This window comes from Poecilia mexicana, unplaced genomic scaffold, assembly GCF_051168715.1.
Source record: "Poecilia mexicana isolate PSO_F unplaced genomic scaffold, ASM5116871v1 scaffold_9, whole genome shotgun sequence".
NCBI classification, from domain to species: Eukaryota; Metazoa; Chordata; class Actinopteri; order Cyprinodontiformes; family Poeciliidae; genus Poecilia; species Poecilia mexicana.
The window spans coordinates 8,762,679-8,777,450 of record NW_028263378.1 but is presented as its reverse complement, the minus strand read 5'-3'; the positions used below and the strand labels follow the sequence as shown (position 1 = coordinate 8,777,450).

The 14,772-nt window shown below is 40.3% G+C and overlaps 1 protein-coding gene across 1 annotated transcript; it reads left to right on the top strand.

Annotated features, from left to right (window-relative positions):
- The first annotated feature begins 1,213 nt into the window (after positions 1 to 1,213).
- snx18a (sorting nexin 18a) lies at positions 1,214 to 14,430 on the top strand. The gene is made up of 2 exons (XM_015012407.2): positions 1,214 to 2,945; positions 13,174 to 14,430. Exons 1-2 carry the CDS (start codon positions 1,496 to 1,498, stop codon positions 13,425 to 13,427), a joined length of 1,704 nt encoding a protein of 567 aa, XP_014867893.2. The 5' UTR covers positions 1,214 to 1,495; the 3' UTR covers positions 13,428 to 14,430.
- Positions 14,431 to 14,772: the final 342 nt, after the last annotated feature.

The window sequence follows — 14,772 nt, the reverse complement described above, 5'->3', positions numbered from 1 at the left end:
TTTCCTAACGGAGTTACTCTGTTTATGTTGTAGAAGGAAAAATTAGCAATTGCACTGTGAAACAGAAGTCCTGGTCCATTACATAGACAACACAGAAACAATGGACACAGTTAACTTTGCACGTACTCACTCACTCTTATAGTCATTAACACGTTGTCAAATAACATGACAGTGTTCCAGTGGATGGAAAGGAAAATGCAATACTGAGAGAAAAACCCCCTCACTGTTCCATGTGAGAGGAGTATGGAAATTCCACTCTAAAATCCCCACACAGATGAGATTTACGTCTGTCTTGATTGAATGAAAAGTGTATTTTTAGAAGGATGACTCCTGACTCATTAATGTAATTGTAAAAGACTTAAAAATAGACTTTCAGTGCCCTTCAGTGAGCTGAGTCAGCAACTCACCTGACTGCACTAATGGATAGATGAATGAAAAATTGCTTTGCCATTGTGATGTCTGTCATTCCTTTGAACTGATGAATGATGACACAAGTTTGGGAACAATCCAAGTTAGCTAGCGCCTTGGTTAAATCAAATACATCAACTAGTCATTATTTGACTGACTGCACTCTTGAACTCAAGATTGAAAAAGAAAAAAAATGTGTCATATCCAGCTGAAGTGAGACCTAACAGACTTACCAAATTATTTATTTATTATAGTTTTAATTAAAAGAGTCGTAGAAGAAAGGAACCAGAAGATACCAGCGATCGACTGTCCAAGTCCAATTGTGGTTGAGCACAGCAATGCACTGTTTTAATATTAATTCAACAAGTAGTCATATCATGCTAAAACGAGAAAGTTTGGGCAGAAGTTATGAGGTTTCACGTTATAGTAAGATTTGTCAAATCAACATATAGCTATTCATGTTTAAATGAGAGGTCGTAACAGAAAAATGACAGCGTTTCGTTATTATTTCCCTGCACTAGGATTTTGCATTTCTAATTAAGCAGTTCTAGCCACAGGGTGGTGGGTTTGGGAGGTTTAACATGAACAGATTCGTTTAAATTACTTCCCTTGTGAATTCCTTCAGATTAATTCCATTATACTTATTATATTATACCCAATATTTATTTGGGTTTGGGAGGTTTGAAACACCCAACAGAAGCAGTGCAGGAAGGTTTGATTCATATTGTCTGCAGCTGCTGCATGTTGTCGTTGCTCCGCCCTCGACTGGTCTCGCCTGGTCTCCGTCGGATTGCTGCGCAGCGCTTAAAGGCAGATGAAGTGTCGGTCGGAGCAGGAGGGAGGCTGCAGCGCAGCGCAGATCGGTCCGTGTTCACAGGCTGCGACCGCTGGATTTAAAACACCGCCGCTTCCAATCAGGTTGGAGTCGAGGGGAGGCAGAAAGGCAGTTTAAAGCTTTAACGTTGAGCTTGAGGAGGATTTTAAAGACATATATTTGGGGAGGTGGGTTGACTGCTGTGTTCCCCTCCTGCCCCGGACGGCAGCCGTAAGTGATCCCGCTGTCCCGCTTCCAGCTGCCGTGTGAGCCATGGCGCTCCAAGCCAGAGTGATCTACGACTTCAACTCTGAAAACCCGGGGGAGCTGTCGGTGAAGGAGAGCGAAATCCTAACTTTGATCTGCGAGCAGGACATTGATGGCTGGCTGGAGGGCACCAACAGCAAAGGGGACAGAGGACTGGTACCCGCCTCGTACGTGGAGATCCTGAGGAGCGAGGCTGCGCTGAACAGCTACAACATCAACGCGGAGCCTCGGTACTCTAATATCCCAGCTGGAGGCTTTGACAAACTCCAAAACTTCTCTAAGCCTCCTCCAGTAGGGTTAACCGCATACACTGCGCCGATACAAGAGCATCACAACAACAAACACCACATCCAAGGCAGCGATGATGACTGGGATGATGACTGGGATGACAACTCCACTGTAGCAGATGAGCCAGGGAATGTGGGAGGAAGGTACCAGGACTCCGAGGGCTCCACATACAGAATGACAACACACATTAGTCCAAGAGGGAATGCAGCGCAGGTGAAGAGCTCAGCCACAGTGGGCAGGAACCTGAACAGGTTCTCTACCTTTGTGAAGTCAGGAGGAGAGGCGTTTGTGCTCGGAGAGGCGTCAGGCTTTGTGAAGGATGGGGACAAGCTGTGTGTGGTGATGGGTCAGCATGGTCCGGAGTGGCAGGAGAATCCTTACCCCTTCTCCTGCACCATTGACGATCCCACCAAGCAGACCAAGTTCAAAGGGATGAAGAGCTACATCTCCTACAAGCTGACCCCCACGCACACCCAGAACCCTGTGAGCAGGCGGTACAAGCACTTCGACTGGCTCTACGCTCGCCTGGCGGAGAAGTTCCCAGTCATCTCCGTGCCACACCTCCCAGAGAAGCAGGCCACAGGCCGCTTCGAGGAGGACTTCATCTCGAAGAGGAGGAAGGGTCTCATATGGTGGATGAACCACATGACCAGCCACCCTATCCTGTCCAAGTGTGACGTCTTCCAGCACTTCCTGACCTGCACAGACGAGAAGGCCTGGAAGCAGGGGAAGAGGAAGGCTGAGAAGGACGAGCTAGTGGGAGCCAACTTCTTCCTCACCATCAGCACTCCACCGGCTCCCCTCGACTTCCAGGAGGTGGAGAGCAAAATTGACGGGTTCAAGACCTTCACCAAGAGGATGGACGACAGCACCATGCAGCTCAACGCCACCGTTAATGAGTTTGCTCGCAAGCAGATGGGTGGATTTAAGAAGGAGTACCAGAAGGTGGGGATGTCATTTAAGGCTCTGAGCCAGGCCTTTGAAATGGACCAGCAGACATATTCGTCAGGACTCAACCACGCCATCTCCTTCACTGGAGATGCCTACGAAGCGATTGGAGAGTATTTTTATGAACAGCCCAGCAAAGATCTGGACCCAGTTATGGATTTGTTAGCTCTTTACCAAGGTCACCTGGCAAACTTTCCAGACGTCATCCATGTCCAAAAAGGTAAACCAACTACACTGAGGCATTTTACAAACTTCTCACTCAGTGAATCCTTTAAAATGAAATAATGCTTTAAGGAGCTTCCCCCAAAATGGTAGCTGTCTGTTCTTGTATCAGTGTTTATGTGATAAACTTACAACTGCAAAATTACATATGAACACATCACCCTATGTTGAAAGGGCAGTTAAGCAGGTTTAACTTGTAGAAAGTAGGAGTGGTTTTGTTTAATGTGCTTCGGGGTTTTGTATTTGAAAGTCTGAAAAGACATTACATTAAAAGAGTCACTAATGCCATCCTGGAGTTTCAAAACCCTTTATTCATTTCTAATGAAATTGATAAAACAGAACAGATATATCTTTCTGAATTTAAAAAGCCCTTCTAAAGGGCTGAAATTATTCATTTCAATAACAAAATATATTTTCAGTCCTTTTCTTTGCGTTGTTTAAATCTTATCATATGTAGTCTTAATCTGACACTAAAGCTGCAGTGGTCAGTTTCCCACTTTGGTTCACAAATGAGTCATCACCTGCCTATTTGTAAAGCTTTTTTCCTATACCAAATGCAGTTCTTGTCATATTAGCATCAACAGCACAGTAGCTCAGAGAAATAGACATTTGTTCTTGGCAGCAGATTTACTACTCTTACTTAACTAAAATTGTGAGGAGAATCAAAACTCAAGTCAGAAACCTTGCTTTATATCAGCACTATCCCTCAAATCAAGGAGTTTTAAATAAGATTTAACATCTTTTCACGTTAATGTGGCACTATACAAATGAATGTTTATTTGCTTTGACTGATAAAATAATAAATGCCACAGAAATGTCCATGGAGGGCCAGATTTGGCCCACAGCCTTGAGTTTGACACGCTCTCTAAACAACTGACTTCTAAACAACTGATATGGCTTGTTATGACAAGATGATGGCCATAGAAGAGCAAAAGTGTTCTTTTTGCTAACCCAAAAAGAACACTTTGAAGTCTTGCCTTTTTAATTCCATGTGGCCTGTCCTAATTTAGCAAAGTCCGGTGTGGGCTAGCCTACATTATCAACCCCAACAACTTTCCAACCACAGTCAGACAACAAGAAGCACATTTAACTGAACATCTTTTCACCTTTTCAAGCACATTCATAGGAAATTAATGTTGTCATTGCTCTATATTTTTCAACAACAAAAAAATCTTGGTTATTTTTGACCAGTTATGCATCCCAATTTCAAGAATAACATGGCCTAACATGTGGTCAGATCTATTGCTGATGTAAAATTAAAATAAAATATTACATGTTACTGTTAATCTAGCTAATATAGTTACGTTTGTACTTTACCTTTATTGTATCATTACACCACTGTCTTATTCCACTTATAAATGATTTGCAAATGAGTAATCATTTCACTTTAAGCGTCTCTTGTGGTCAGATTTGGATAAACAAATAACTTCTAGTCTGACATGACATTCACACAAGTCAGCAATAGAACTTAGTTCAGTTCCCAGAATAAACAGAAGTTGTGTTTGCACTTGAAGACTTGTTAACATGCAACTGCTGCTGCTCCCATTTGACTCACTGCTGCATGAACAGGGTAGTTATTTACCTGTGCTTAATGTTCTGTGACTGGCGGTGGCATATTGACATAGAGAAAATGTCATTTTACATGTTGCAGGTATATTTGCAGGTTTATCCTTCACAAGTGATTGTTTTCTGCACTTAAACTTCAGACTGACTTGGGGCACTGTCCATCTAAGTGTCACCAACTGTTTCATTTTTTAACACAAAGTGTCAGCCATGATTTGAGGTGAAGTTTAGAAGGACAATAGTTGGCACAGCAGAAGTATTAATAATCCATCTAACACCTGCTTCCTTCTTAGAAAAGAGAAAATACCAACACTGCTACGGACATTATTTTTATTGAAGCTTTTTAAAAATGCAGAAGCGTGTAAAGCAGACACGCACATATACGTGTTCTATTTTTTTGAGACTCATGTCACTTCTTTTAAAGTCAGAAGTTTTTCTGGGAAAATCGGACAAGATTTCCAAGAAGAGGACTGTGGACCCTGAACAGTTTGGTTCATCCTCGGGTACAATTTTTTTTTTTTTTTCAGATACTATACCACTGAAGGTTCCAGTTCATCTGTTCAAACTATTAAATTAAGTATAAACAGCATGAACATGTCCAGCCAACATCCTGGATGGAGAAAGGCTCAGTGTTCTAGAGATTTGCTTTGCTTCAAATTGTCCATGTCAAGCCCAGAAGAGAGGCAAAATAAATTATGTAGATGCTGACTGAAACTGCTAAACGTGTTATGATCCAAACACGTTCAGCAGTTTCTTGCTGTCTTGGCCTGAAATTCCACTCAGTGGAGAAGAAGCCAATACGTAAGGGGAAATATTAAAAGAAAAGATTATGGCCTAATAATGAAGAAACATCTCAGGGCATGAGAGGGGAAGCTAAAGCTTAGGCATAAATGATTCTATTAGAAGGACAGTGAGCCTAATCGTACCTATACATTAGTTACAAAGGGAGTTAAGGACAGTAAAGTCGGTGTTTTGGAGCATCACAAAGCTCTGAGCTCAGTCCCATTTAAAAAAAAAAAAAAAATATGTGGGCAGAGCTCAGAAGGTGTGTAAGAGGGAGGCATCCCACAAACCTGACTCAGTTAAACCAGTTCTCTCAGGAGAAAATGGCCCACAATTTCAGAGATTCATTGTGAGGACACCCAAAACGTTTGACCCAAGTGTTTGATAATCCAGTAACCACTGTTTTCTATTTTTGAAACAAAAAATTGAGATGTAAACACATGTATTCGTACTGATTGCTCATGGGCACTCTCCTATTGTTAAAATCTTTCGAGGCATATCTCTAAAAATAAGTCCTTATTTACAGAAAGCGTGCAACGTAGTAGGAAGTAGCAGCCTAATATTTACCACAATTTCCAATCCATTCACCTGGAATGGAAATGAGCTCAAAGAATTTATCTTTCACTGTTAGCAAAGAGGAACTCAATGATTCCCCAAAGTATTCTGAGTCCTTTCTGCCCTTTTACCTCCTTTACAGCCATTTCATGGTACCAGCTGTTTATATCCAGAATAATGATGAGAGATAGTCTCATACTTAATTACCATTTAAAGTTAATTAAAAAGTTTGTAAGATTAATTATATCCTTTTACATTAATCTGCCCATCTTTGTGATAGATTTTTGTATAAAAGATTAATGGGAGTGTTATTCAATGCTTCGGATTTAAACTGCTTAAAATATTCAGAATTTAAGCGCAAGTTGTAATCTGTTGCCAAGCAAAACATTTATACCTTCTACTATTACTACTATTAAATCAAGAACAAAATTCTCTGAATAATAATATTTGACCTTTGCAGCTTTCTTTAATAGAATGTAAGTGTGAGAACAAATCACACTCGTATGTCTGACAAGTTAAAAACATTACTGCAAATGATACTCTAAAAATAATTTGAAGTCCTATCTTTGTGGATGTTTAGTTTTCTGTGAGGAAGGAATGTTTTACCTTTCTAATTATTTAAATGAAGAAAGTACACAACCTTGCACTAAGAATCTATTTATTACCATACTTGAAGGGTTTCTTTAAGTAGGATAGCCTATATTCCACCATGTCGACGTGTTCCACAGTCCGCAGGCGGAGTGCTGTTATATTTTTTTAAATGTAGTTGATGTCTTCAAATGTGACATCATCTCTTCATACTTCACATAAAAATCAAACAGAAAAACTTACAACTTCAAATTAAACCACTCCTTTTCTCAGGAGGTTAAACTGGCTGGACTGCTTTATGACCAACAATATAGTTTGGGAGTAACATGTCTTTTCTTTTTTTTTTTTTTTTTTTTTGGCTACGATGGGATATAAACAAATACGAGTTAGACTATTTTTATTTATTTATTTCTATTGATTTTAGTTCCAATGCCAATATATTTCGGATTAGACTGGTAGCAGTGCAATGTGAAAAGTTATCATAGATAACACCACAGTGACCCAAATCTGGTCCTTGTGGTATGCTACTATAGTTCTTTTTTATTTGTAATGCAGGATATATTTGTATAAGCATTGACGACACACAATGTTGGCATTTTCTGAATGCATTGGTGTCATATCCCTTAGATAAAACTGTGCTGATGTTAATAACCAATGTTCATTTCAATCTTTTGTCGTTTGTGCATGTGATGTGACTGGGGGAGGGAATTAGTCTTGTGGTATTTGTACGGGCATATGACAGTGGTAGTAATGTTTGCAGGATTCGACAAAGTTGCTAAGTTGGCTACTGTGGGGTCACTATTGTTAGCTGAGCACATGCAGACATGACCGAATGGGTGGGTCTGTCAGCCACTTGCCTCTCACAGCCTAGCAAGAGAGGACAGTGGCTGATTTTCAAACCTTTGAGGACATAGACCGATGCGTAAGATTAGTGGATAACAGCGGTTTCACATATGTATCAATCAATTGTCTATCACTCAAAATTAAGGGAATTGTGGCTGATCGATCGGTGCACCCCTAGTGAGAATGTATAGAATATTAAGCTACGGTTGTAGCAGTAGAGGGTCTTGGTATACGTCCAATTTAACCAAGAGAGTTTGTGTGAGAAGAATGTTCTGCTTCAGTGGCATAACGTTTTAGCAGATGCTTGGAAAAGTAATTTGATGTTATCTGTATAGACAACTGAATAACGCACAGCTTAAACGTAACGACTCCTCGTTACTCCTGGTAAAACTTGACTGACAGTTTTCTAAACATCAGTACCTCCCAATATGTGTGACTGTTGAAGTAATTCCATTGTGACAGAGTGAAATGTGAAATCTTTGTGATGCAAAACATGGGACTACATAGGCTTGCACTCTGTCCTCTAAACTCAATCAATCCATGCAAAACTTGCTCCAGTCTGAGTTTGTTTCCTCCTCTTACTTCCTGCTGCTGCTCAGTGAATACCTTATGTTTTGCATTATGCTGATGACAGAGCCTGTGGATACCTCCGTCGGATGGGTCCCTGCAAAAAATTGGACCATTTACTCCACAATAGATTGTGCAGAGGAAGCAGGACAGACTGTGTTTTGGCTGCAGTAATACACAAACTTCCCAGTCAACTCAAGCCAAGTTTGCCACGTAGACTACAAACACAGATTCACAAACGTAACCAAAACAGCAGTACATCCTATTTGCACTGGCTATTGTGCTAAAGCAAGTTTATTTTTACGATTGAGAAATTTTGGGAGCTGCTCTTTAGGCACAATCCCATCATACACTGAAGGAAAAGACAGTATGCAGACAAAGAGAGGTGAGCCACACGGAGGATATGGCCTGTAAAAACACTTTGATCTCTTGTTTTTCATACTGAGAGGGGCGGTCTAGTCTGTCGTATTATTATCTTTGTTTTTCCCATTCATGAATTCTCTCTTGTTTGGCCCATTATGCAACTGGAAACACATTGTTAATTCCTTTCTATTTATAGGGAATGTGGAAGAGGCAAAAGACAGACATGCTCTTCTAGGACGTTATAAACAAACATGTTTCCACAATGAAGGACACATATGGGATTACTTTGGGCCATGCAAACTCACTGAAGTCAGTTCATGTTTACTACTTGCCTCAATATCTGGGATTCTTATAAAGTACTTTGCAAAAACGAGTGCGTTTCTGTTTTAACTCTGAATCCCATAGACTGCGGTTTGTTTGTAGCTTGGTCCCCATCTGTAGGCCAGTTACATGCAAAGCAAACGTCCTCTCAAGTATTGTTCAGCTGTTCTGTGCAGTGAGGTTTTATTGCTACACTCATCTGTGCACAAGTCGAGAAACATGGCCACATCCTTTGTCATAAAACCAAAGTATACATTTCCTCCACATAAGTGGTCGAACAGAAACTGTTGGGGATCGAATGATTCAGCGACAATGACTAATGGAAACAATCGCTGAAACTAGGATCTAATTGAAATATTCGACAGGATTCCAAGGCAATTTTCTGTCTTCAAATTCATGTTTCCAGAAATGTTTATTTAGTGTGGCCATTTTTAGCTTTGTGGACCCGTAAACATCAGACAGGATGTTTTATGTCCTGGTCACAAGTGAAATGCGAGCTTTCCTGCAAGAGAACCTTAGCTGTCATAGTATTGATCTCCACCTTCACAAAGATCCCATTAGTCATTACCCTGCAGCTTTAAGGGGACAACGCCAACTCATGCTATTGACTGGCTTTGGAAAACCTTTCAGTTCTCCATTTTTGTCTAAAAATTCATTTTGAGGCTCTGACAGCACTGGGGTGTGACATTTCTGTTTTATTTTAAGCTGTGGAAAAAGTGGAAGGAAGATTGATTGAGTTTGGAAATGGCGGTGTTGAAAGACACTATAGAACTGCTGCTAAGATGTAAAGTACTTCTGTGTAGCTAGTATTTTAATTTAAAGTTTCAATTGGAACATTAGAACATATGGCTGCATTTGCATGTGTCTTAATTAGGGCAAAAAACCCAAGAAAAAGTCTTTCCTACATTTTATTCACTCAGGGATCTCCAATACCCTGAGCAAATGATTTCATGTCTTATCAGGCATATTAGAACAGGAAGTGATAAAAAAAAAAAAAATAAGGAAAGTGAAAGAAAGCGGCGATATACCAGAAAGCTGGTACATCCTGCTGAGTCAGCCTCACATTGCCGTGTAAACACCCGAGGCATCCTAACGGCTTATTTGAATGTCCTCTGCAGCTCCACCAGAGGCGGTGGAGCGATGAGACGGGGATTGTCGCTGGTTCGTCCGCTTTGGCTCAGGTCGTTGCATAAGTGGGGATTACGTAAGGGCTGAAATGGCTCCCTGCGCAAGGGAACTCTGTGCCACCTTCACGTTCCACAGACAGAACTTTTTTAACAAAACAGTCATCAGGACAAACTCCTGTCTGGAGCGCTGCACATCTGCACGCTGCATGCAGTTCTACAGCATTTGTGTGTTAAACGTCTGCAAATGTATGTGCTTAAAAATAGCAGCTTGCATCTCTAACACAGCTGCCAACTGTAAAAGAGGAACTTGGAGAAGGAACAGAAGTGAGTTTTTTTTTAACAGTTGAGGCAGCTCAGCTGGTCAAAGAGAAGAGTTTTTAATTTGTTTTCATTACAGGTATTTTTATAGTTCTTGTCTTATTTGTATCAAAATTGTCAAAAATATGTAGAAATTATTAGGTGGCCATGCAGAAGTTTTTGCACCCTTTTAAAAACATAAAGTAAGTTATACATTTTGAGGTATACTTAGTGTCGCAACACTGAAAAGAGCAAAAAAATATCTTTATATTTTTAAATGGAAGTATTTTCGCTATAGATTGAAAGTGAGTTCTGCAATTAAAGGTTCATTTAAGGGTTATTTTGGACATATTTGCCAGTGTTGCATAATTAAACAGACAAAATCTAGTCCAACTTGTGCCTGAATTGCATTTGATTGACAGAATCAGCTGTGTTTTGAGGTGCAGCTGAAAACGCTTCACCCATCTGTCAAACAGAATGCTCAGCCTTAGGGTAAAGCTGTTCATTCCAAGTTTGTAAATCAGGTTTCAGCTGTATGTGAAGATTAAAAGAATACAATCACCTGGGTTGATCACTCAGAATGATGTTTGGTCGGTCCAGCGAGCCCACAGGGCGGCCGCTGTACCTCAGCAATGAGCTGAGCCATTTATAGAGGGCCTCAGTTTGTTAGGACTGGGATGAGCAAATGTAAATTACAAATTCTAGCTTAAACTTGTGACAAAAATCAAAGAGAGTAGATTGAAAATTATTTTAATCTGACCAGGATTTTAACCAGTCTTCACATTGAGGTTTCTTTGCTGTTCCTTATTTAAGCTGCCAGATGGATGACGGCAAAACAAAAACAAGAGAAATGAAGGTTTTTGTTTCGGGATTCCACATCTAAGATGCAGCAAATGCAGGATGGCTTAAAGTATTTTTCTGTTGCTCAAGGTTCACAGATACTCAAACGCAAAGTATTTTTTGGCAGGTTGTGCGGCAGCTGTGTGCAGCATGATGTGGCTCAGCATATTACAAAGTGCTAACACCATCCTCTGAGCCTCAGTTATTTTTCTTCCCATAGAGTTTCTCTTTTATCAGTTTGGTTCTGCACATGCATCCCTCTGTTGTTGTGCTCATGTCCTTGGCTTGTCGTTCATGCTACCTTTTGTTAGAATCTTGTGCACTGGAAGGAAAAAAACAGACAACACAGGAACTTGCATGCGACCTCTAAGGGGAAAAAAAAGTGATGTGTGTGTTAGGCATTCTCTGGCGTCATGTTTCAGGAATCTTCTGTGTCTCAGCTCAGGCCTGGTGACTCAAAAAAAAATCCCATGACAATGTGAGATGTTTCGCTTCATGCCTCACAGGCGCCAATCTCCTCTGAAAACCTGTTCAACTGTCATCATTAACTATTCTTAATTTATGTTGACTGTCATTTTTTATTTATTTAAAAATTGCTTCACATCAGCTTCCACCCCCAAGTGAGCTCATGTTTCTTCTCTTGCCCTTTGAACAAACAATTCACTATGTATATTGGCGTAGACATTTAAAAACACAATCACACCTTCTCTGTTTAACCTGCACAGTTTTAGGAGTGTCAGAAAAGTTCTAATGAGGAAGAAAGTTCAAAAATCATACATTTATGCCTTGTTTGGTAGTGTCATATTCCTGTCCAGTAGGTTTTCATCTGTGATGCTTGTTTCGCACAAACATGTTTTTTTGAAAATAGCAGAAAGGAACTTTTTAGTGTTTGCACGTTCTTATCTAAAGACTTGTTGTGCAGGAAGTTTGAGGCGGTGTGTGAAAATGTAGTTTTTTAAACCTTTGTCTCGGTTCACTTAGACCACAGGAGCCCACCACAGTGACGAGAGGAGCATTCAGTATGTGCGAACACTCGGAGCAAACGTTGCTCAGTCTCTAGACATGAGTGTCATGCTCACAATTTTCACTTCCTTTTCTAAATTTAACAGTCCTTTTATGGTTGATTTCGGGGCATTTTTTTACTCCCTGCAGAGCAATTCTAGGGTAAAAAACCTTTTAAGTACAATAATGTAGTCCAAGAGACTTTAAATTGAATGGGTTGGAAAACGGTGAGAACTAACCCCTTCCAAGACATGCAGTCGACACTCTTCAGTGAGAAAGTCATTACTGTGGGAAGCGGTAACAAAAATGATGCCAGAGGAAGCGCAGAGATATGACACTATATTATCATTTCTACGATGGCATGCTGACTTTTTATCCAGGCTGCTACAACAGGTGACATTTTTTTGCTCCTTTGCAGTTGTTAGTTTTATACTTTACTTTTTCTGGTAGGAAAATGAGCTACACAATATTGATGATGGCTTCTCTGATTTCTCTTCAAGAGGATCAAACAGACATATCAGATAAAGTTTGTTTCTATAAGTTTGTAGGAGTTAAAGGTGGTGGATGTGGTAGCTTCATTATATCAGAAATCTATTTATTTAATTTAGAGGAATGTGTTCTTTTTATGTGCTGTTCATCAACCAATGCCTTGGGCTGAAGTGTAGCAGGACGTTCAACCCGAGGGCGTTGGTGGAAGGTGTTAAATTACTGTATCTTTCTGTTGATTGGTGGTTTTGAGACTTAATAATGAGCCAGAAAGCACAACGGCAAAACACGAAGTACAGCTGCAAAACTAAATTAACCACAATAATAATTTAAACTCTTTTATATTGCATTGGCAATAACAGTTAATTGGATTTTTATCTTGAAGTAAAATTTTAGTTTCATTTTTAGAATTACTAAAATGTAGTTCTGTAAAACATTTGGTGACTCCATGCATTTTTTTTTTTTTTTTTGCGTCTCGTCAAATTTCAAAGTTATTTTATTAGGATTATATATACAGATGTGTGTGAATAGATTTCGTCTACAGAATATCCTAATAAGGACAGAAATGCAAACCTGTGTGTGTTTGTTTAACTCTGGTAGTTGGCATCAGGAATGCTGCAAAAAGTCCCTTAAAAGGTTGAGGGCTCCAAGGTGACATCATGTCATTTATATGTTTTGAGTGTGGGCCCCCAGATTTTATAACTATAAACCGCTATGAGGCTCTGCCTGGTTTCCAGGAAGCTTAGAGCAAAAGTTTTTGGTCACTTATGTTAAAAATGTTAAATTTGTTGGATCAGTCAGCTCATTTCTTTCTTTCTTTTTTTCTAGTTTTAAGAGCAACAAGTAAGCATAGAAATACAAATGTTTGTGTTTTTCATCATCCCCCAACAGGAGCCCTGACCAAGGTGAAGGAGAGCCAGAAGCACGTGGAGGAGGGCAAGATGGACCGGGCGCAGGCAGACGGCATCAACGACCGCTGCAACATCATCTCCTGCGCCACGCTGGCTGAGATCCAGCACTTCCACCACATCCGGGTGAGAGACTTCAAAGCCCAGATGCAGCACCATCTCCAGCAGCAGATCGCCTTCTTCCAGAAGATCACGGGCAAGCTGGAAGAGGCTCTGCAAAAGTATGACAACGCGTAACGGATCAGCCGATCCGTTTTTGGGTCTCGACGACAAACGGCCGTGCCGCTCCCGTGATTGGTCAGTGGGGTTTTGGCTAGAAAAAGGGCGGTACCTCGCAGAGACTGCTGGGAGCTGACGTCGGAGCAGGACGGGACGTTTATGGGGAGGACACAAAACAAAATCCCATTTGCATTCTTTTGTCTGGGACGTTTACATGTGTATTTTTAGAAAATTAAGCCAGTTTTAAGTGCAAACACAGTTGCCTAGAGTTTATAGGGATCAATAATAATAAACGGATTAATCTTGGGAAGACGAAGAGCAGAGAGAGAAGCCTGTTTTCACTGTTGCCTAGACATCTGGTACAAGACTTCCTATATCAGGAGTTTTTAGCCTTGCAGCACAGTTTTTAAAAACAATTTTTGGTCTCAGCGCCTCTCCAGGAGCAGCAACACACTGCCTGCCTTCAGGAAATATTTATTCTCAGACAAACAGGACAGAATGTTTACAGGCTCCTCACCGAGCAGCGACTGTCACTGCTGCTTCTCTGTGCCTTCTGACTTCGTCTCTCTGGTCATTTTTGTTACTTTTTTTTGTTACTTATTTCTAACAGCTCTTATGTGCTGATGATGCAGACATACAATCCATTTGTTTTTACAAGGCTCCACTCTATAAATCCCAGCCTATGTTATCGAATTGTGCCATTTCTTTTTCTAAGTTGTTCTGGGATTAGATTCTTAAGATCCTGCTCACAGCAAGCACTAATATCCTGTTTCAGCATGAACAGCTTAGATGACAATGGTAAACACTTTTTACACCTTATGTTTCTTTTTGTGTCAGCAAAATGTTGGTCGGAAGGCTCAGCGTTAACGGACGCAGGCTGCTGGGAGTAGAGCGTTTCTCACCAGTTTCTATAATGCAGACCTTTTTAAAAGCAGAATTACTGATGTTTTTAAACTTTATGATTGTATCATGAAGCTATGATTGTAGAAGAGATGCAAATTAAATTTATCCTTCACAGAAATATAGTAGCTTGTCCTGTTTTTTTTTTTTTTTGTTTTGTTTTCGAAATAGAAAAACACATGACTTATTGGCACTGCTCTTACAGATGTGGAAAAATTATTAATTTATTCTTTCATCGCAACAGCTTGAATGGAATGGAAGACATGAATGGCTACCTACACGTCTTGATACATCAGAAACAATGAATCATAGTTTGGTCACTAGAGCACTTCTGGAAAGAGCTGAAGCAGCAATAATGTTAGTAATTTTGTCATTATTCAGTTTCATGTACATAATAAAAAACAAGTCTCCAATAGGTAGCCCTGTGGTCCTCCATCGAGGAGAGAAGGAAATAAGGAAAAGT